The sequence below is a fragment of the Acanthopagrus latus genome, chromosome 14 (assembly GCF_904848185.1).
Source record: "Acanthopagrus latus isolate v.2019 chromosome 14, fAcaLat1.1, whole genome shotgun sequence".
NCBI lineage: Eukaryota > Metazoa > Chordata > Actinopteri > Spariformes > Sparidae > Acanthopagrus > Acanthopagrus latus.
In genome coordinates this window covers 20,563,154-20,584,845 of record NC_051052.1, presented here as the reverse complement: position 1 = coordinate 20,584,845, position 21,692 = coordinate 20,563,154, and the positions used below count along the sequence as shown (strand labels likewise).

At 43.0% G+C, this 21,692-nt stretch overlaps 2 protein-coding genes across 8 annotated transcripts in view; one reads left to right on the top strand and one right to left on the bottom strand.

Annotated features, from left to right (window-relative positions):
- The window catches only part of zgc:161973 (uncharacterized protein LOC556635 homolog), a 58,920-nt gene that overhangs the window by 7,041 nt on the left and 30,187 nt on the right, over positions 1 to 21,692 (top strand). Inside the window, exon 2 of one of the 2 annotated variants that reach the window (XM_037121785.1) lies at positions 10,041 to 10,094. The exons of the other annotated variant lie outside the window; for it this stretch is intronic. The gene's annotated coding sequence lies outside the window, so the exon portion shown is untranslated. The remainder of the gene's footprint in view (positions 1 to 10,040; positions 10,095 to 21,692) is intronic. 2 annotated transcript variants of the gene reach the window in all.
- dyrk2 (dual-specificity tyrosine-(Y)-phosphorylation regulated kinase 2) lies at positions 788 to 21,590 on the bottom strand. Of its 6 annotated transcripts, none has more exons than XM_037121750.1 (8): positions 18,762 to 19,756; positions 14,048 to 14,288; positions 12,607 to 12,710; positions 8,763 to 9,105; positions 8,493 to 8,656; positions 7,628 to 8,017; positions 7,446 to 7,536; positions 788 to 6,518 (listed from the first exon to the last, which is right to left on the bottom strand). In XM_037121750.1, exons 4-8 carry the CDS (start codon positions 9,085 to 9,087, stop codon positions 5,869 to 5,871), a joined length of 1,620 nt encoding a protein of 539 aa, XP_036977645.1. In that variant the 5' UTR covers positions 9,088 to 9,105; positions 12,607 to 12,710; positions 14,048 to 14,288; positions 18,762 to 19,756; the 3' UTR covers positions 788 to 5,868. The 6 variants fall into 6 exon arrangements, with proteins under 6 accessions (XP_036977645.1, XP_036977646.1, XP_036977647.1 ...); XM_037121751.1 differs by having other exon boundaries at positions 14,131 to 14,288; XM_037121752.1 differs by having other exon boundaries at positions 14,048 to 14,285.

The following is a 21,692-nucleotide window of genomic DNA, read 5'->3' as shown; positions in this document are numbered from 1 at the left end:
ATTAAAACTATCATTTAATCAATAACAAAAAAAAATAAAAAATGCACAACATAACTCCCCACACTAATTCTTCTTTCCCAGGTACACACACATACACACACACAGAAAGGGTTTCCTGGATTAGATCAAGGTTACCATGGCAACACATGCCCACAGGTGCTAATTGAATGCAGTGTTGTCAGTGATGAGGAAGTGACATCACATCCGTGTGACGAGGAGCCAGGAAACAGCGAGGCGCGTTGTCGTGACAACGGCCAGTAACAGCAGGGTTATTTACAGCAGCGATGAAGAGGAGAGCGACAGACGGCGAGCTGAGCGAGGCGGTGGTCTCAGTTCATGTCGTCAATATAGTTTACTGATTATCAAAGAAGCTTCAGATTCATTTTCTGTTGATCAGCTTATAAATAAATCAACTGTTTCGGCACAGAGTTCAACAGCTGTCACCAGACCATTTCAGCAGGTAGCATGGTAACTAAAAGCATTACTGCATTATGTGAACATGATGTTGAAAAGATATGAAAAGAACAAACATTAATTTTGGATGAATTAAATGTTCTCATACAAGAAAAATTTAATTGTGAGCTTGCATGATGAAAGTTTTTCTACGGACTCAATAAAAAGAACACAAACATGAACAATAAATCTTTTTTATTATTAATAATAATAATAATAATAATAATAATAATAATAATATTTTTCCACCACAATAAAATTTAACAAAGGCTCACTAGAAAAAGTGTCGACTTCTGTGTTCTGTACAGTAGATACAGTACGTTGTAAAACTGGCCGCGGCGTGGCACAGCAGCGCATTCACCCCCCAAATTACTCAAAAACATTTTCCACATTATTTACAGATAAAATCCACAAAAAACCCAGCTGGCAAACGTCACAGAAATACAGCGCAGCTTCACGCTAACAGCGGCTAACCTCTGGCTGCACAGACACCCCATAGAAGCGTTACGGTTTACGAGCTAGTAGGCTAACTGGCTAGCATGGTAACGAGCTAGCAGGCTAGTTAGGCTACAGCTGCTTTCACACATGATCAGAAAAACATGCCTTGTTTTTTCTGAATGCTACCAAGAGGTCAGCAAAACCAGACGTCGTGTTCCTGTGGGAGCGCAGCCTGTCGGAACAGAGACGCCGTCACGTCCTTCGTCCCTCTTCATCGTCTGAACGTCAGCTGCTGCTTTCCCTCCGATTTCACCTCTTTTCACTTACTGTGTGCTTTCTGTTCTACTTTCTACCCACCTACCTGTCTGTCGTTTGAGCAGCTAGCTCTCTGCTAGCTTTGTAAAGGAATGCACTTTGGTAGATTCAACCAAATGCCCTGGGTGTTAGTCACAACAATGACAACAGTAATAATCATAATAATGATAACTGAGCAGTCTGAGGTACCAACATGAAAAAACAACGTATTAAAACCACTTTATGCTAACGCTAACAGTTCGCATGAGCACCTCTGAGAGGCTCAATGCGGCTGTAGCTAGCATGTACAAACGTGCTAGGTGCTACTAGCAGTCAGTAAGCAGTAGGCTAGTGTTAGCTTCACTGTAGAGAAAACATCAGTGCAGCAGCTAGCGGCTGGACGCTAGCGGTCGATCGGCTAGTGTTAGCTTAGCCCTGTCGTCAGCAGTCTGTCCTGAGGCGACAAGTGGCGACAGTTGGCTGATATGTGTCTGTACATTGTGCAGCCATGTTGTAAAACCCCCCCACGCCCCAACACACACACAAACACGTGTAGATGTGAGTGGACATCAGTTTAAAGCTACAGTCTGTGGTTGGTGCGTTGGTCTGCGCCACCGGCTCTGTAAACCCTGTGGAAGCCGATTTCTGCCAGGAAATTAAACCAACGATTAAAACAATGAGTCAGGATGATACTCAGTCAAATATTCTGATGTTTTATTTTGACATAAGCCAGTTTACTTTTCGCAGTGTTAATGAGCTTCAATAAAACATTAACAAAGTGAGATATTGATCGATAGTTAAGCTAAAATCGAACTTGTAATGTTCATTTTTGATGTACTAATTCAATCTTCTTTTCCTGGCAGGACTGGGCTTCCATTAAACACTCTTATTCAGCAGCTGATATTTAAGTTGCATTCAAGACAACTGGGAGAATCAAGTATCCTCCTGCTAGAGATGTGCCACAGGGAGCCAAAATGGCCTCTATTTCACAGACTGGATCAGATCCAAAGTTCTGTCTTGGCTTCAGTGTTGGCACAGTTCTGACCAACCTTCTGATAAACAGGACTTTAATTCATCTTCAGTATTTCTTTCTGTTGCCTCAAAGGTTTTTTTTGTTTTTTAGCTCATATTGAAATATATATATATTTTTAAAACAGAACTAGTGGTACGATTATTTAACAAATAATTATTGAGGATGCTAACGTGGAGCTACGTCTGAGCCTCCAGACTCTTCTTGGCAATGATGAAGCTTTCATTTCTCTGCACAGCTACACCTCTATGTCATGATCACACTGCTCTCAGGGGTCAGGATTCAGAGGTCAGAGGTCAAAGGGTTCACATGGTGTCTTTGGGCTTTGCTGAAACGAACCAGGAGCCAATCAGCACGCAGACTTTGACCGCTAAAACTCAGAGTCTCTGTGACATCAAAAGTTGATACTGACTGATTTCTCTGAGTTTGATAAATATATCAGAGATTGTTGTCATGACATCACACTGTGAGTGTGTGTGTTGGGTGTGCGTGGCATGGCGTTGAGATACTGAAGGCACAAAGTTACGACTCTCAGCACTCGTCTCACTAAAAAATTTTTAAAAAATTAAAAAACACAATCAACCAACCAATCAAATCTTTAAAAAAACAAACAAAAAAACACCAGAGAGGAGCCTCCACCCTTCCCCCTCCTCCTCCTCCTTCAGTTACTTCCTGTTTCCTGTCCAGGTCTAGGAGGAGGGGGCGGAGCTTCCTCTGAGATGGGCGGAGCAGGTAGTGTCTGTGTTTTACATCATCAGTTCCTTCTGTGCATCACGTCGCTGTCGTCCACCTCCCCGTGCTACATCACATCGTGGTCGCCAGGCCGAGGGAGCACATGACAACGACCTCCTCATCCTCCTCCTCAGCCTCCTCCTCCTCCTCCTCCTCCTCCTCGCAAACTGCTGAGTGTGTTCGGATACAGTTGGTGTGTTTATAGATATCTGTGTGTGTGTGTGTGTACGCGTTTTTGTGTGAGGGAACAAGCTTTAAGAAAACCTCTCATAACATCGAGACACACACACACACACACACACACACACACACACACACACTACTACATACAACACACACAAACGCACACACACACACTGCTACATACAACACACTCACACACAAACACAGACACACACATTCAAGTATACGGCATAAACTGCACATCATAGTAAATATGTAGATTTGATTAATAAATAGTAATTAAAATTGTAGTAAATAAATAAGAATTATCCCCCCCCCCATTATCACATTGATAGTTTGTTGTGTTCGTGTCACTTTCAGCTGTTTCAGGCAGAACTGTTCAGTTACTTGTTCCTGCTTCATAATAAAAGCTGTAACATATCAAGTTACCGGGGGGCTTTTATTGTGAAGAAGTGACAGGAACTGAAACGTGTTTGTAACTGGCGGGACCAGAGCGCCAACAGCTGACTAGCTGCTGTTGACGTACGTTATAGTAGCGTCTTGCTAATGTTGTACATCATGTGTTAATGCTTCATGTTCAGCTGTTCAGTCTTTTTTTTAATAGCCCAAAATGACAGATCACAGCTATCGACACCTCATCTGTCCTCTTTACTGAAGGAAGGAGAAGAGACAGCTGATCATCGCTCTGCTCGTTTATCTGAATTAGATGAGTTGAGCATTGAGTCCGTCGGCTCGTGTTGTTCTGACATCTATGAAATGTGAAAATATTGGCGTGTGCTTCATTCTTCACATGTACTGATGTGACGGAGCCTTTTCTCCTGATAGTATGAGGTTTATTTTTAACGGATATGGATCTTTAATGCTGAAAGAAAAACCCGTCAGTCACATGCTAACATCACGTTAGCTTCAGAGCCTGAATGACTTCATGATATGTTCAGTTCATATAGAAATTTAAATCTCTCTCTCTGTTCCCACCTACACGTGAGACTAAACCCACCGACCCAGAAGGAAACATCTCTACAAAACCAGCCGACCTCTTCTGACAGTTTGAAATATGACTGATGGCTCAGTTTCTCTGCTCGGGGCCAGAACCTGACGCAACTTCAGGCGTTTGCTGCGGCCGAGCTCAAGTTTCATAAAACATCTTCCTTGTTCAGACTGTTCATTTCACTCTTCTCTACGTCCATCTAAACAAATACGTCTCTGCTCTGCGTCTGAATGTCTTTTTCTTTTTTGCCTGCTACAAATCAAAGTTTTTTTTCTCCATTTTCTTCTTGATCAACATCAATCTATCAGAGTATTTACAATGCCTCTGAATGATCAGAAGCAGTCTGTTGATCAGACTTTTAGCTTCAAGTGAGGTTATAGCAGCGTTTTACATCTAAGACTGATCAAATATAACATTTAATTTAAGCCAATTAGATCCTAGCATGATGTTTCTTGTCATGCTGCAGCCGCGATTTAATTTTTCTACTTTCAAACAGGAAAGACTTTGGTTTCTAACAAGAACAGCCCTTTGATTTCATCCATAAAACTGCCTTTACTCCACCTTCTTCTCCTTCAGCTATTTTGCGTCGTCAATTATTACATTTGGTTAATTAAATAGGAAACAAAATGTCAAGACAACACAAACGTACTTCTGGTCTCTTTGAAAACTTAAACACATAAAAATCTAAATCTGTGCTTCATAAGGCTGGGCAGTGGAGAGCTAACAGGCTATGGCTAAAAGAAGGCTAAGGCTAGCCACCAGACTGCCAAAAAAGGCAAACAGCAAGCCAGCTATAGCTAGCTGACTGATTTAAAGTTTGCTAGGCTAACTGCTAGCCAGTGAAAAGGTAAATAAGTGACAGCTAAACATAAACAAATAGCTGTGCACTAACCAGTGATGATCAGCCAATTAACAGCTGACAGGCACAAAGCTAGCATGCTAACACAGGTTAGCTACATACTAGCTACATACTGCTAACTATGAAGTTAGCCAGCTAACAGGTAGACGCTTCAGTCCAGGTTGAGTTTGTTTTATTTATGAAGTAATTTGAGTCAAACGTGATGACAAATACGCGCCGATGTTCCCCAAACTGAGTTATTTCAGATAATATGTGACAAAGATTAGCGAGCTAATCCGTGCTGTTTTGTTGCAGCTGTTACCGTCATAGTATAAAGATAAATCTGATGAATCTTATGAATCTATTGCATGAGCCTACAGATGACTGTAGATGTTACCTTGTAAGACTAAACGTCATAAAAAGTACTTTTTGGTGTCTAATCGATCAATCGATCAGCCCAGCGAAACAGATTCTGCTAAAAACGTAAAAGCCTTGTTCCCTCTATCAGCACCATGTAGTTGTTGTGTGTGTTTGTGTGTGTGTGTTTGGAGCTACAGAGCGGTGTGTTCTGATTGTCTGAGCAGCCCTACAGTCAAACATACAGTACGTGGTCACTTCCTGTCTTGCTGCTCACAACATAAAAACAAGTATTTCAGGCAAGACTGAAGATTCTGAACGCACCCCCGTCAGCTCGGCTCTCAGCCCGGCCCGGGCATTCTGCACATTTTCACACCCCAACGCCGAGTATCTGTCCTGAACGCACTCCAATAACGCTGTGAAAACCAGCGTGAAAAAAACCAAACGCTCTTTAAAACCGGACGGACCGGCTGTATTCAGTTCCTGCTGGCTGCTCACGGCTGCTCGTGAGCGCACATTACGACTCCCACCACAGCGAGCGGGGTGCGTTCACTCTCAGCTGACCAGCTTGGGCAGAACCGTCCGTGGCTGGATGTTTCCGTTGGCATCGGTGATCGCTGCCAAGTTAGTCCTGGTTTTGGAGGAGGAGGACGTGGTGGTTGAGGAGGTGGTGGCGAGTTTGGAGATGGAGGTGATGGCGCCGTCGGTGGTGGTGGTGCCACGTTTGGAGGAGGAGGTCTTTTCTCCCGTGGTGGTTCCTGCTGGCGGCTTGGGGAGTCGCCTCCTCAGCCAGGGGTGGCGCAGCGCCTGGCTGGGCATCATCCTGAGAGCCGGGTCCCACTCCAAACACTGTTTGAGGAAGTCCAGGAACAGTGGGTCGTCGCAGCCTTTCAGCGCCGTGCTCCAGTCCTTGCTGCCCGGCGGGCCGCGTGCCTTCCCTCGCCGTGAGCGGCCGCCGTTCAGCACGGTGGTGCCGTCGGGCAGCGTGGTGACGGTGCAATACCGTGGGTAACCTTTGGATGACACAAAGTTCTTGGCCCTCTTGGAGGCGTCGAGGAGCTTCTGGCTGGGCATGCCCAAGAGCTCGATGATGCAGGAGAGCTGGTCAGCTTCGTCTTCGCCCGGTAACAGCGGGTACCCGGTCAGCAGCTCAGCCAGGATGCAGCCCAGAGACCACATGTCGATAGGCATCCCATACCTGGAGCCTGGAAGAGAGACAAAGACCGTTAAAGACTGAATTCAACCATCAAAACGATCCGCTAATAAATACTTCACATTCCAGCTGTTCACTATCCGGAACACGCCGTCAGTTAGCAGACTGATGGATTGACTTTCTTCCCTCCAGGCAGCGACTGGTTTCAATAGATTTTTGTGAAATGTAGCTCCCAGAGACTTGAAACAAGCTGCAGCCGGATCATCTGCTCCACACATTGAGGTGGTGTTCACACCTGACTCATTTGGAGACGCTGATCTGAAACGAGGAGCGTTTCAAGATCAGGTCATTTGTGAGCAAATGGCTCTCGGATGCAGGGTTAAACATTCGGCCAGAGATCACCAGGAAACCGTTGCTTTTCTACTCGAAACCCTGGAGGTGTTTGTTTGTGGTGAAAGTAAATGAACCATCAACAGGATTTTATGCCAGTAGATAATTCACTGTAGCACGACTCAGTGATGCAGCTCAGTGCAGGTATGTCCTCTGATTATTGGACAAAAGCTCTGAAAACTGCTGTTAGATTATCTGAACCATCGAACAATGAGCCCTGAATCATTCGGCTTCTCGCCCTGTTTATCTGTTAATCATTTATAATTTGAGTCGAATAATATTAATAAAGTTCTTCATCAGTTATTCAACTTAATATACACATCAGATACACGGAAGTCTCAGGAAATGTCCCCACATTACTCCTCTTGTTTCATTATATTATTATAAAGGAGCCGGACCAGAACTAAATGCATATATGGAGCAGAGGAACCGATCTTCATCCCCTTTAGAGACTCTGTGACTGTACTTGTGATTTGCTGCTGTTAAGTTTTGCAACAAGAGAGAGCGACAGGGAACCCTTTGATTGGATTTATGATATGAAATGAAGTGAAACCTGGTGTCTACCTCAGGCTGAGCTCAGTTATCTTACCCAGGATGACCTCTGGTGCTCGGTAGAACCTGGACTGGATGTAGGTGTAAACTCTCTGATGCTCATAACAGCTGGAACCAAAGTCTATGACCTGGAGAGAGACGGACAGGTGGATTAAAAAGCTGTCCGTGTTGCAGATTCAGACGTGCACAGAAAACAAAGGCAGTGTGTTTCCACCTCACCTTGATGCCGCTGCGGCCCTGCTGCTTCAGTAAGATGTTCTCGGGCTTGAGGTCGCAGTGGATGATGCGGTTCTTGTGCAGCGAGTCCAGACACTGCAGGATGGAGTGGGCGAACTTCCTGACCAGCGGGAGGCTGAAGCCCTGGAACTTGTTCTTCTTGATGAGCTCGTACAGATTCATGCTGAGCAGCTCGAAGGTCATGCAGATGTGGTTTCTGAAGGTGAAGTTCTCCAGCATGTGGATGACGTTCATGCTCGAGTCCTTGTCCTGCTTCCTCAGGTGCTCCAGGATGCGGATCTCCTCCGCTGCCTGCCGGTGGAAGCGCTTCTCGTTGCGGACCATCTTCAGAGCCACGTGGGACTGAGACTTGTGGTCGAAGGCCTTCACCACCTCCAGGAGGAGAAACAGGACGCTCTGATTAATCTTACAACTATAAAGGTTTTTTTGCTTGAACAAATGCTTAATCAGGTCAACCTTCAAATCCACTTTTCAGCTTTGAAAACTCGACCGTGTGATATCATTTATATGTCGTGTATACTCATATGAGCTTGTTCCACGTCAAATATCTGCAGTTTAATCAAGTATTCAAACAATGTGCAGCCATGATTTTTGCTTTTCTCCAACAATGATCAGCTCCAGTCAGTCTATCTGTTGTTGACAGGACGGATTAAACTGCTGTGACACATGGTGGCTTTAAACCATTTAAATCAACAGACGTGACTGTTAATCTTGTATTTTTATAATCCTAACAGCATCAACAGCTTCATTATATTCGTGTTTTAATTTCACACTTTGACGCTGAAATTAGACACACTGTGAAAGTAGCATTAGCAGTATTCATGCTGACAGTAGCAGCAGTTATTACCTGTCCGAAGCTGCCCTTGCCGATGACCTTGAGGACTTCGTAGCGGTACGAGATGTGGTCATGTGGAACGTGGATGTAGGATCCCTGATCGTCGTCGTAGCCACCGTTGTTGGCTCCGCCCATGACCCCCGACCTCTTCTTGGCGTTTGGACCAATGAAATACACTGAGGAGAAATGAGTGCATGATCGTTTATCATTCTAAACTACAGATTATTGTTATTATCAGCATCAGTGAGAACGTGTCTTTGTCAGACCAGAATCACTTCTCACCCTCTGGGTAGTTGAACACCTCGTGGTGCTCGAACGACGACATTTTGGCCATGAACTGCTTCATGGCCTGCTCCGGGGTCAGCGAGGTGGGCTTTGGCTTGCCGTCTGACGACTTGTTGGAGGCGGCGCTGCCCTGCCGGCAGTGGTGGGCGGGCTCTGTGGCCGAGGTCTGGCGGTCCGGCAGCGGCAGCCCCGGCCGGGTGGAGCTGAGCGGAGCCAGGCCATTGGGCTGGGAGGTGAGGACCGGGCGCTTGTTGGTGTTCTCCTCGTACAGCTGGGTGACGTGGACCTGCGACTGCGATGATAGCTGGACGGCGTCCGACATGGCGGCTTTAGAGCCTCCCTGAGGGTCACACAGAGAGAGATGTTGGATCAGACACTGAATGATTTCACTGATCACATCTGTTGATCATTCTTTAAATTCAGTGTTCACTGATGACAGTTCGCTTAAGTAATTTAAGACCAAACTAAATCTGATCAACAGTTCTATTAGTTTATCCCGTCTTGTGACAGTCAGCTTCTCCTTCTTTGCTTTTTCCCGTCGCCATCACATCAGACTGTTTACTGATGAGATGGACTGTTTGTGTTTGACCTCTTTAAATACTTCCTGGTATGTTGCCGTCCATTTCGCAAGAATCTGCCTGAACCTGTTGTCGGCAGGATTAGCCCAGATTTGCTTTGTTGTTTTGTGTAAATATGACTTTATGAAAAATGAGAGGTTTTGTCATTTAGGGGGGAAACAAATGATGTGTTTTTATTACTTTAATTACTGTAAACATTCTGCAGCAACTATTTTAAATCTCAGCCTGATCCAGTGAAACTTGAGCTGAGAATACACATAAAAGAATCAGTACTGTGATTCATATTTAGATTTTGCACGGTCGCTATTCAAGCTGTGAATCCTCAACAAATGAGCTATAATTATCTCTACTGATGAGATTTTCCTTTAAAGCTGCAGAACGTTTCCTCGTCTTCCTCTAATCATTTTGTCACAGTGAGGTTATTTCTGTGTGGCGACGCAGTCCAATGAAAATGTTATATTAAAACTGTTGTTGGCAAACGTGTTCGGTCTGAAAATCCAAACCCAACAACACAGAAAAATCATTTCAAGTTCCTGAACACAACACAGAAGCCTGAAAGATATCACGGTTAATTTAAGCCCCAAATTACTAATTTGTTCCCTGAAATGAAGAACTGACACAGTCTCATTGTGACCGATGGACAAACAGAGACACAGCTGTCTCTCTCTCTCATTCTGTTTCTTTGTCTCTCGTTCAGTGAGTCACCTTCTGTTGCCGTGGAGACCAGCACACCTGGGTCCTTTCAGATACAGTAACTCACACACACACACACACACACACACACACACACACACACACACAGTCATTGTTATTTTGTGGTAAAGAGCAGGTCTTTGAACTGGGCTGCTGCTGCTGCTGCTGCTGTGTGTGTGTGTGTGTGTGTGTGTGTGTGTGTGTGTGTGTGTGTGTGTGTGTGTGTGTGTGTGAGAGCTGCTGCATAAAAACAAGGAAGTGAGTCGGGAGAGGGAAAAATCGAAACAATAACACACGTGTGTTTAGTGTTGTCAGGAGAGACGATGACACATGAGAGACGAGTGTTTTGATCTGTTGACTCCTCCCTCACCTGGCAACACCTTAAACACACACACACACACACACATGCAAGTGCGCGCACACACACACACACACACACACACACACAAAATGACTCAGGCTGCACCTAACACAGATCATTAATCTAACAGATACTTTCTCAGCGGAACAATTTGTCTAGAAAAGGTCAAGAAATCAACACGTTGAATCACAAGTTGAATCACAATACTTTCAGGCTGCATCACAACACACAATATGTATTTCAAAACTTTTAAATCTCTTCAAAAGCACCTTATAAATTCACAATGAGACTTCTGATCAATAATCATCACTAGAGTCGATATAAGTGGGAAGAGACAAATAGAACAGTCCGGTAAAATGACATCAACCGACTGTATTGCTTTAAAAACAGATGTTGGATATCATGACAGAGTGTCGTGTTTCCTTAAGACCACGTAAAGTCTCATGTTACAATATCACATCAATGGAACACAATCCTGAACACATCAGCTGTGGCTCCTGCTGTTGAAACGACTGATAGTCCTCTAATATATTGGTTATCAGAGGTTATAAAACCTGCTCAGGCCAATTAAATATGAGCCACGCTCATTAAATATATAGCCGGGCTGAGTGATACAGAGCCCAGGAAGTTAATACCATACTTCATAAAAGCTTCCATTAGCATATGTTACAGGAAACACTGCTAATGCTAATAGTCAAGGACATCACTCTGAGGGTAATAGTAAATTAATGCTGCATCAGCTCCTTCATACCATTAGTCCTGCGTGTGTGTGTCCGTCCTTCACACCAGCCTATAAACCAATCAGCTGTTTAAAGCATCCTGGAGCCGAGGGCTATTATTAGCCGGGTGGCTACAGCTGACTGTTCCAGAGGACTGCTGCTCAGGCTCATTGCTTCACAGTGCTAACAGGAAGCTAACAGGCTAACTGCAGCTCGCCATGTCAAAGTACAACATTTTACAGCCGCCACGACTCTTTTACAGCACATGAGCATGTTTTATAGTGTCATAGCTTTACAACTCGGGGGGAGACAGGACAGGCAATATATACTCATGGAAGAAGTCGTGCCTGTAGACATGTGTTTGTCCTAACATAACTAGTTATTTGCATTCCATTTATAACTTTTTATAACCAACATTTGATGGAAAAATTAAAACAAACGGAAAGTAATGAGTGAAGTTCGTGACAATGGAAGTTCCAACTATAATAAGATGTTTCAAGCAGATTTTGTCGTCATTTCGTGAACAGAATTATTTTGTTGTTCCTCAAGAAAATTTGATTACGATGTTCCAGTCAACATTAATCATGACGTTCTATAAACAACACCGACCCGGTGATATCAGTCTCTGCCACAGCCGCAGGCTGGTGGCTCTATGTTTCGTACGCAAACGAAGCTGAAACAACCAGAATGATCTGGATTTCAGAACCATACACGTGGTGATTGGCTGGCTCTGGGCCTCGAGGCAGCCAATCATCAGCACTGTTAGATCTTGGCAGAAAAAGAATGAGACATTTTTCAATTCTTGACAGTAACGAGTTAGTTTGGTCAGCAGCAGGAAAGTAACAAAGTCTGATATCCAGCCTTATTGGAGACTGCAGCTCCATTGTTCTTTAGAAAGATGGTGACTTGTTATGTTTTACGGAACAAAGTGAACAAGCTGTAAACATTTAATTTCATAATCTTGGGTGAATGTGAGGGGAAAAAAGGGCTTTCTGTTCCTACATTTAACCAGATCTTTAGTTCAGACGTGCAGATGAATCACACTGTAAAATGATTTTAAATCACTCTGCAGTGTGATTCATGCAGAGTTGAGTTGCCAGAGGTTTGTTGCTTCTTGTCCCTTTGGAAAATATGACTGTTCTTCTTTCCGCTCAGCGCTGCAGACATGTCGCAGTGAAGCAACAAACCTCAAACCTCATTAGGGTTCAACATGTGTGCACAAAGTTTCACGCGAGCTTCAACTTTGATCTCAAAACACCTTTATTTTCAAGTACTGACAATCAATGTCAAACCAGAATGAAGTCGGAGGAGTTTCTTGACTTGATCACATAGTCAGTAAACAGACCGACTGATTGACTCGGTGTGCACTAACAGGAAGTTCTTTCGTTCCTTTAGGGATTAAAGTTCACTACTTTACCCACGGCTGTAAAATAAGATGAACTGGGGGTTGTAAACACAGAGCAGAAAGAAAGATGCGAGTGTGTTCGTACCGTCAGCGGGTTGTGGTTGTTGTTGCGAAGCCGCGGCAGGGCGACAGGTGACGTCGTCTGAGAGCCACTGTGACCCGGGGAGTAGACTGGCTCGCCCACTTTGCCTGTAAACAAAAAGATACAAAGGTTAACTTTTTTATTTTCTTTCAGTTCAGATTAGAAGATTGATATGTTTCATTTCCGGGTGTCCAGTACAGTCACAGATAAATCTAGTGTTCAGCCTAGCTTAGCACAAAGACTGTAAGCAGGGGAGAAACTGCTAGCCGAGCACCGTTCATCAAAAGCTGACAATTTCAACATTTCAAAGTCTCGTGACTTTTACATGTTGTGTCCTGCAGGTGTCTCCAGGAGACTCTGTGGTGTTAGCAGCAGTTAGCGACGTAGCGGTTTGTTGACCGCATCCCTACAGTCTTGTCCTCACCGCCGGGTTGCCAGGTTTGAGCTCTCTGATTAACCGGTGATGTTACACTAGAAGCTGACTACATGACAAAGTATCAACCTTTCAGAGTACAAGATGTGTCGATGCCTCCTTTTGACATACCAAGTATCATATGACACGACCGCCACAGAATGAGCTGCTTACATAACGCACACATCAGGACCGCGCTCACCAGTCTCCCCAAACATTCGAGAGAGAGAATTCCTCCGACCCGTGTGGAGGAGTGTCGACTTGAGGGATTTCACTGAGATCCAGCCAGGGTTAGATCAGATATGTTTAGACGGAACACAGACAGATGTATACATAAACAGACAAACACATACAGAGACTGACTGACGGGGACGTGGACTTTATTGCCGTCTCTATATAAAGAAACTTTTGTTAAAGAGCACTTTAGCCGAGCCGGAGCTCCGCCTCTTTCCTCGCACCAGTCACAGCTAATCATTAACTCTGTCAACTTCTGTCATCTTTCTGCTGTGATGCATCAGTCAACACGTATTTCATTTACTCTATATATCACTGAAGCACAGATCCCTGACCCGATGGTTCTGCCCAGGCTCGGATAAAAGTTTAGAAACGATGTGTTGGATCAGTTTATGAATGTATAATCTCAGTGAATGTATGTTTTTATCTGGAAAATTTCCCAGTTTGATCTCAAAGAATATCAGAAAATATCTTTTCTTGGGAATCTACAATTTCGTTATTACCCACAAGCCCCAGCTGCTTTCTTTCTTTCTTTCTCTCCTAAACATTTATTTATTTATTGCTACAACAGCGCTGAAGGTGCAAGTTTTTTCAGTTCCTTTATTTCTATATTTTTGTCTACAATGGTTCTTGTTTGCCATCATAGTAACCGTAGTGGGATAAAAACGTTAGAAACACCTCTCAGTAGAAGGCCGTCCAGTTTAATAACACTGTTGATCCAAACAGAATATAATTATTGATTGGTTGAACGTGTGTGAGAGCTGTTGTATCAGACTGCATTAGATGTAGCAGGTGTACCTAATGAGGTGGACACTGAGTGGACAGATTAATTGAGGGTAGGAAGCGGGTGTGACGTGCGCTGCAGGCTGGAGCGGACTGACCCGGGCCACAGTGATCCGGTCTGGTCTGGTCTGGAGGCTGTGGCTCCTGCAGGTTGACTCAGTCTAAGGAGGATGAAGGGTTTAATATAGCCTGATAATCCCTGATACGCTGCCCACATCTCTCTGTCTCTCCTCGTCTGTCTCTACAGCTTCACCTACTTTAACATTAAAACAAACACAACACAGTGGGGTCAGAGGTCACAGCAGACCACTATCTTAATATGACAAGTGATAATAAGTTCTGTACTTTGACCGGCTTCCCTTTAGTCAGATGTTACGTCCATTTTACAACCACACGAAGTGACCCAGACATCTGGTTCGTCCAGCTGTTACACTCTGCTCAAACACGATCTAACTGAGACGGCTTCTTCTCCACACAGATGTTGGGAAGACACACAAACACTGAGCGGGGTGGACTCGGTCCAACTCAGCTCATGGCTGTTCCCCTCAGCTGATTAGTCAGTCAATTATTCTCTCGACTAATCAATTGGCTGTCAGAAAATCTTGAAAAATGTCGATCGGGGTGAAGTCATCAATCGTCTTGTTTTGTCCACAAACCAGAGACGTTCAGTTTACTGTCACCGACGAGAGAAACCAGAAAATATTCACATCGAATCAGCTGAATTTTTAAATTACAACATTCAGGCACATTTTATCTCTAAGAACAAATGTTTATGGACGTAAACCCAAGCGTCATTTAGAGATATTAAACTTAGATATTAACTTAATCTAGTGCTCCCACTAAGGGTTGTTAAAGACAGGGTTACTTTATGAAATCAATTCATCTGCTGATTGTTTTCTTCATCACGCTATTAGTCGATAAAATATCAGAAGGTTTTGCGTCACAGAGCTTAAATGTCAAACTGTTATCGGTCCAAACAGCGAATGTGTTTCTGCAGCATTAATTGACAACTATTTTGATATCTAACAAACTTTTCAAGAGAAAACATCCAGCTTCTTAAATGTGATTTTCTGCTTTTCCTTGTCAGTTCGGACAGCATGTGAAGAGTGTTTGGGTTTTGGACTGTTGGTCGGACAGAAGAAGCAATTTAAAGACATCAGTTGAGACTCACGGATTGCAAATGTTTCCGGTCCCTGGTTGGTATCTTGTTCACAATTATTTGACGATAAATCAATTCATTCAGAAATAATCAGCGATAATAAAGATGAATATTTAGTTTCAGCCTAACTCAAGATAATGAACAATACTGTGGGGACCGGTGGAAACATCTGTAATAGAGTTTTAAACTGCTTTTTTATAAAAGGAATAAACAAATCTGGGGCTTTAGATAACACTGCTGTATTTTTAGACTACGTCACAGTACATGATGATTCTCAATGTTTAAAATCTCTTTGAAACACTTCAAAATCAAACATCACAACATGCAGCCTTTAAAACCAGGAAACGATAACACATATCACCATATAATGATCTCCAGTATCTCCCGTGATATTTAGCCTCATATCACTGTAATGATATACGTCAATTAAGTGTTCAGCTGCAGACCCTCGCAGGCCACCGTCCGTCCAGCTCCCAGCAGCTTCCTGTGTTCGTGCCGGTCAGAGCAGACAGATGGTCTCTGCTGCTGCTCTCTGCCTCTAATCTGAACGCTCTCTGTAATCCTGCTAATGAGGACAATTCGGATCACATCCGACCACTGCAGAACCACACTGCACCCCGCCGACAGGCTCTGAACCCGCTATACGACAAAGATCGCCGAAACACAGCGAACAACAGCCTCCAGACTGCAACCAGAGCTGGACCGAAAGAGCCGACGCAGCACAAACACGCTGCAGTAAAACAAAAAGCCTCTAATGCATCGTGATGCTGCTAATGACTGGGGCCACGCCAATCAATCAATATGTTCTGATCTGTTATCAATACACAAGCACTTCAATCAGACCATCACAGACGAGATTCACTGATTTACTGATCAGACGAGAGGCTGATGGAAAGAAAACAACATTTTTGGTAACTGACTTTCAGCAATTAATCAAGCAAATACCAAATACTTTCTGGTTCAGTCTTCTCAGAGGCAAATATTTACAGTTTTACCTCTGAATATCTTTTAGTTTTGGGCTAATAAACATGTCACCTTGGGGTTCAGCACACGCGGCAGACATTTTATAGGCTAAATTATTGATCACTACCAGGAAACATGCCTGCAGCTTCACTCCAGCTGCTTACAAGCTGCACATGTGCAGTTTTATGTCTCTGTAAATAAATATGTCTGCATTGTTTTTCTATTTTCAGACACAAGATGTTAGATGATAGATTCAATGATAAGTAAGGATCAACAGTCAGATTGAAAGCTGCAGTGACAAGTTGTGACAATGCCAATTTTTTGATAATTCATATATTATTTCAGTCTCTCTGGATTGTTTTTTCAGGTTTTGGATTGTCAGATGTCACTTTGTGCTCTGAGAGATAATGATGAGCATTTTCTTAGACTAAATCATTGGCAGTTTGTTGTCATTTTACTGTATGTGCTGTCATTTTGCACAAAAGTGACCGAGAGACATTAGCGGGTCTGATATTGGATTAGACTTGACTGAATTAAAGGAAAGTGTTGGTTCTTGTCCTCTCAGCCCCTCGTGAGCTCTACAGCTCTGACTAACAGGTTTTTCATGGTCCATAAATCTGTTGATTATTTCCTGATTCAATTGTTGGTCTATAAAATGTCAGAAAATGGTGAAATGCTGTTTTCTAAAGCCCAAAATGATGTCCTCAGATGTCTTGTTTTGTCCACAAACCAAAAGATATTCAGTTTTCTGTCACAGAAGCAGAAAATCTTCACATTTAATGAGCTGGAATCTCAAAACCATGAATCAATGATCAAAATAGTTGCTGTGGATTTAATAGTTGACAACTAACTAATCACTGAAGTTCTAATCAGCTCTGCAGCACACGACGACACTGTTCTCTGCTCGTACAGTACAAACTGATAATGCAGCAGAGGTCTATACTGGGGAGCACATGCAGTGTTCCTCCTCCGCTGCGAGCCTGACAGATGCACGCTAACAGAGTGGAAAAGCAGCGTGCTAAAAGTGAACTTGACACCGAGCTGGAGATGCCGGAGAGCCGGCGAGCACGCTCGGCATGCTGCTCGACAGGACGAGTGGGAAAATGTGCAGCAACGTGACCGCACAGATGCAGCGCTGTGACACTCCGACAGAAACCAACAGAGGTGCAGAGTAAAAAAAAAAAACCAACCTGACCTGCAAAGCACAGAAAGTGACCTGGATATTAAAGGAAAGGAGATTCCAACCACAAAGTAACTCAAAGTCAACCTGCTGATATTTATATTTCTGTCCTTCGCAGCATTGGAGTTTCTAGGAACAACATTAATCAGTACGAATCCTTAGTACTCTACAAAGCAAGTTTGTGAAACAGCTTTTGCTCTTGTCAGTAACGAGACCCAAACAGAGCGGTGATACCAAATATCCCCACTAGATGTCACATGAGACTCAGCCACTCTCACGAGGAACATAACAGGAGCCAATGAATGAGAATGTAGCAGCATCACAGTCCATCAGGTCAACTGTTACACTTACTATTTTAATTTCTTACAACAACAACACACCTTGTTGAAATTAAATAGGACGTCAGCTGAGTGAAGTCAAGTATGTGAATCATGCAGTTTTGCACAACATTATCTTCATAATGTTTCCCAACAAAAGCCTCTCTATGGAAAAAACTGGTTTCTGTCTATTTGAAACAGATACAGGAAATGCTGAGTTTGTATTGGCAGCACATAAACAAGGCATTGAAATACAGGCTATAAAAACAATGTCCGTCTCTGTGTGACACTGTGTGCACGACTCCTAACTCTTGTACAACATAACAAGACATAAGCTAAGCACAACCTGTGGACCTGAGCTAATCAGTTATCCCAGGCCTCCTTGCTAGCTAGCCACATGCGGCTAGTTCTCACAACCAGATAGTCAGGTAGTAACCTGATTAGTTAAAACAAGATCAAACTAGCTAAATCTTGCACATCAGACCCGGCAAGCAAAACCAGAAACCAGAAAGAGTCTTGGTAGTTGCTAGTTTGCAGCAAAAGTGTAATAATGGCTGTGTTGTGCAGTATGTGCCCAGCATTAATGTTAGCTAGCCAAGGCAACGTTAACGTAAGCTAGTGTGAGCAACTATAAGGGTGCCATCTGTCCAGTTCATACTCAACAATAGGGGGCAGCATATCTCCAGAGTTATCGCTAACTGTAGCTGCTAACTGTAGCTGCTGTTAGCTCAGTTAGCAGTGTAGCTATGACTGGGGGAGTGTTGTTGTTGTTGTTTACATCGCTATGACAGGAGCTTCAGACTGTGAAGTTAGCATCGCTCTGGTTCCCCTTCACAAAAAGCCTATGAGATTTTTGGCTTGGATTTTGGATTATTACTGAAAATAATCCGTCTCAAACAAAAGTTTATGATAATTAGGTTGTGTTCATCAAGATCATCTCCACTTTGTGATTTCTGAAGCGTGAATTAAATCTCTAGCAGTAAAAAGCTAATGTTAGGCTATGAACAGGCGACATCACGGTCATATGACTCTGACTCTGTTTTTAGCAAACTGTGGAACATTTACTCATGGATTTTATGGCAGAAGAAAACATGAAAATATATTACAGACCTTATTTCAGGGAGACGAAAGAACTGGATGTGTTACAAACTAACACTGCAAAATGCTAACTGAAATCTCACTACTACAACAATCTATTGCTAAATGACAACAGTCTCCAACCAACAAAAATATTCTATATTTACATTTAAAACATTAGAAATATATCACATAGCAACACGATGCTAGAAAGCGCAAACAGAGTAAATGTCTTCTAATGGCATAAATAGAAACATTAGCAGTTTGAGCTAACACAGAGCTCCAGCAGGAATATCAGCTAACTATATCAGCTTTAACAGTCCTGAGGAGCCTTAGCTTGTGTTTATCAAGCTCATATATGGTACAAAGCTTTTCTTGTGTCATATTTTTGAGCTGAGAGCCTCAAATTATCCATTATAGAGACGTTTAAAGACCAAAGAGAGGCCAACTGACCTCTGACTGAACTGAACACAAGCTTTATTTCTGTCTGCTGAGCTGGAGGCCAGAAATTACCCAGCAACCAACAAAACACACACACACACACACACACACCACACACACACACACACACACACACACAAAACAGCAAACAGCAATCCTAACATGACACACAACCCCAAGAAACGCAGATCACGTCCAGCACTCAGCACTGATCTGGTGCTGATCTGCAGGCTTTCACACAGCAGGAACCTGTTTGTGCTGCTGCTGTCACCTCTCATCTGTTGGTTAGCTAACGCTAGCTAAAAATAAACCTCACAGACAGGGGGGAAGACGTCTGGAGCAGCCCCCAGTATGGTTGCTTTTACTCGGCTTGTTTTGTCCCTTCAGACCGCAGCTTGTCTTCGGTCTGTCCGTTATAAGATTACAGATAATTCAATGAGCAGAGACAGACAGACGAGCAGTTTCTATTCCTGGCTGTTAGCTAGCACAGCTCCCAGCCCTTCCCTGCACTTGTTTTCTCCCGTTTCTAACTCATTACGGTTTAATTAACACGGGTTTAAACAGAGCGAAATCCCAAGCGGGGGATCAGCGGTGTGTCCCCGCAGCACTGGCCGGGCTCAGGCGCCCTGCGACCGGCTACAAGAGGCTGTGCTCACCCGTCGGGAGGACCGAGGTTCCGGGCTTCTTGGTTAACATGGCGGCCGCTCCTCTCCTCTGGACACAGACGGACAGGACGCCTCCTCTTCCATCTGCAGCTCCTCCTCTTCCTTCTCCCTACTCCTCCTCTTCTAATCCGTCTGTTCACTAACTCCTTCAGACGACAGGAGGACTAAAATAACTCTTGCTCGGCCTTAAATTTGCTGTTTTTAACCCGCAGATCCTCCTTTTCGTCCTGCGCACGCACACTAGCCGTTAGTATGGAAGCCGAGAGAGGCCATAAAGAGAACATGTGATGAAACACAACATCCTCTGCTAGATTATTATTATGAGATAAAAACAAAACAAACACACAGAAATGATGAGAAAAAGGAATTATTATTAGATAACATCCCATTTAATGAGATTGGAAAGTGATAATTATGATGACACAAGGTGAAAATGATGGTACACATTGTGACTTTTGTTCTCATAATTTAGATTCTTTATCTAAAAAATGTTATTTTTAATTTAATAATACTGACTTTTTGTCCCATAATTATGCGTTGCTCACGTAAATTCTATTTCTCATCTGATATTGATGACGTTTTATCAAACTATTGACTTTTATCTCATCATTTTGACTTTTCATCCCAAAATTATGAATTTTTACCCTGACATAAAGTAATTTCTACTTTTCATCCGATATTAATGACTTTTTTTATCTCATAATTTGGACTTTCTAGCTCATAACTATAACTTTTTATTTCATAATTGTACTTTTTCTTTCGTAATTTCGCATTTTTATCTGATACCGATGACTTCATGATTCATAATTATGACTTTTGCCCCTTTTTTTTGCCTCCTATCTCTTTCTTTTTCTGTGGTTTTGCCTGTTTTATGGCATGTTCTGTCAGTCAGCCTTCTTGTTTTAACGCATCACTTACAAATGTATTGTTTATCTCTTAATTCATAAACTTTATTAATAAACTTTCATTATTTTTTAAAATCATTTTTATAACTGTCAGAAAAAAAGCTTCTATAGTTTTATCTTTTAAAGGAACATTTAACTTGTATATATTTATTTTACTTATCACACAGTTCAAATATAACAGTATCAAATGTAATTTGAGTAACCCTGCAATATATGGATATATATGTTGTTTGTTTTACTTTACAATGTTTCCACTATATCACTATATGACACATATATATACTTACATATGTGTTATATTCATAGCACAGTACACCACTGCAGCAGATATGAAATGCTCATGTTTCAGGAGGAAGTTGTTTTCATTTGATATATTGTTTTGTTTAATTGTGAATGTTTCCTGATCTGTTTCTGACCCCTGCAGTCTGTTTCATGTTCTGCTCTGAAAGGAAAAGTTTCTCCTTGTTAGCAAACAGCTGCTGAAACATCTGACTGTACAGCTGCTCCACTCAGAGTAACATGATTAATGAACCTGCAGGAAAAACCACATCAACCAAACTGATGCCTCACACCATGGAGCCAGACTAAGTGCTGCTAAATCTAATGATACTCACCACCTTCGTCCCGGAGAACAGTGAGTGATGCTCAAGCTGCAGCAGAGCCGGGCGGTGTTCTGCACCTCCAGCTCGTCCAGCAGCTTCCACAGGAGGACATCGTCTCTCACAGAGAGTGGTTGTTTGTGTGGCTGCCTGGAGACCAACAAGTTGTTTACATCAGAGTCAGCTATAGTCCTCCTCCTGGGCAGTGTTTAGATGACAGTAAAGTTTGCTCAGTCTTTGTGTGTGTGTGTGTGTGTGTGTGTGTGTGTGAGTCTTACGTAAGTCTCTCTGTAATTTAACTAAAAGCTATGAAACCCGAAACTACACACACACACACACACACACACACACACC

Bases quoted from the DNA above. Each gene is read 5' to 3' on its own strand.
- dyrk2 (XM_037121749.1), bottom strand. From the start codon at position 19,865: ATGTTAACCAAGAAGCCCGGAACCTCGGTCCTCCCGACGG. The intron at 9,106-12,606 runs GTACGAACACAC...TGTGACCCTCAG, and splicing joins ACAACCACAACCCGCTGACG to GGAGGCTCTAAAGCCGCCAT. The intron at 8,657-8,762 runs GTGAGAAGTGAT...ATTTCTCCTCAG, and splicing joins GGTGTTCAACTACCCAGAGG to TGTATTTCATTGGTCCAAAC.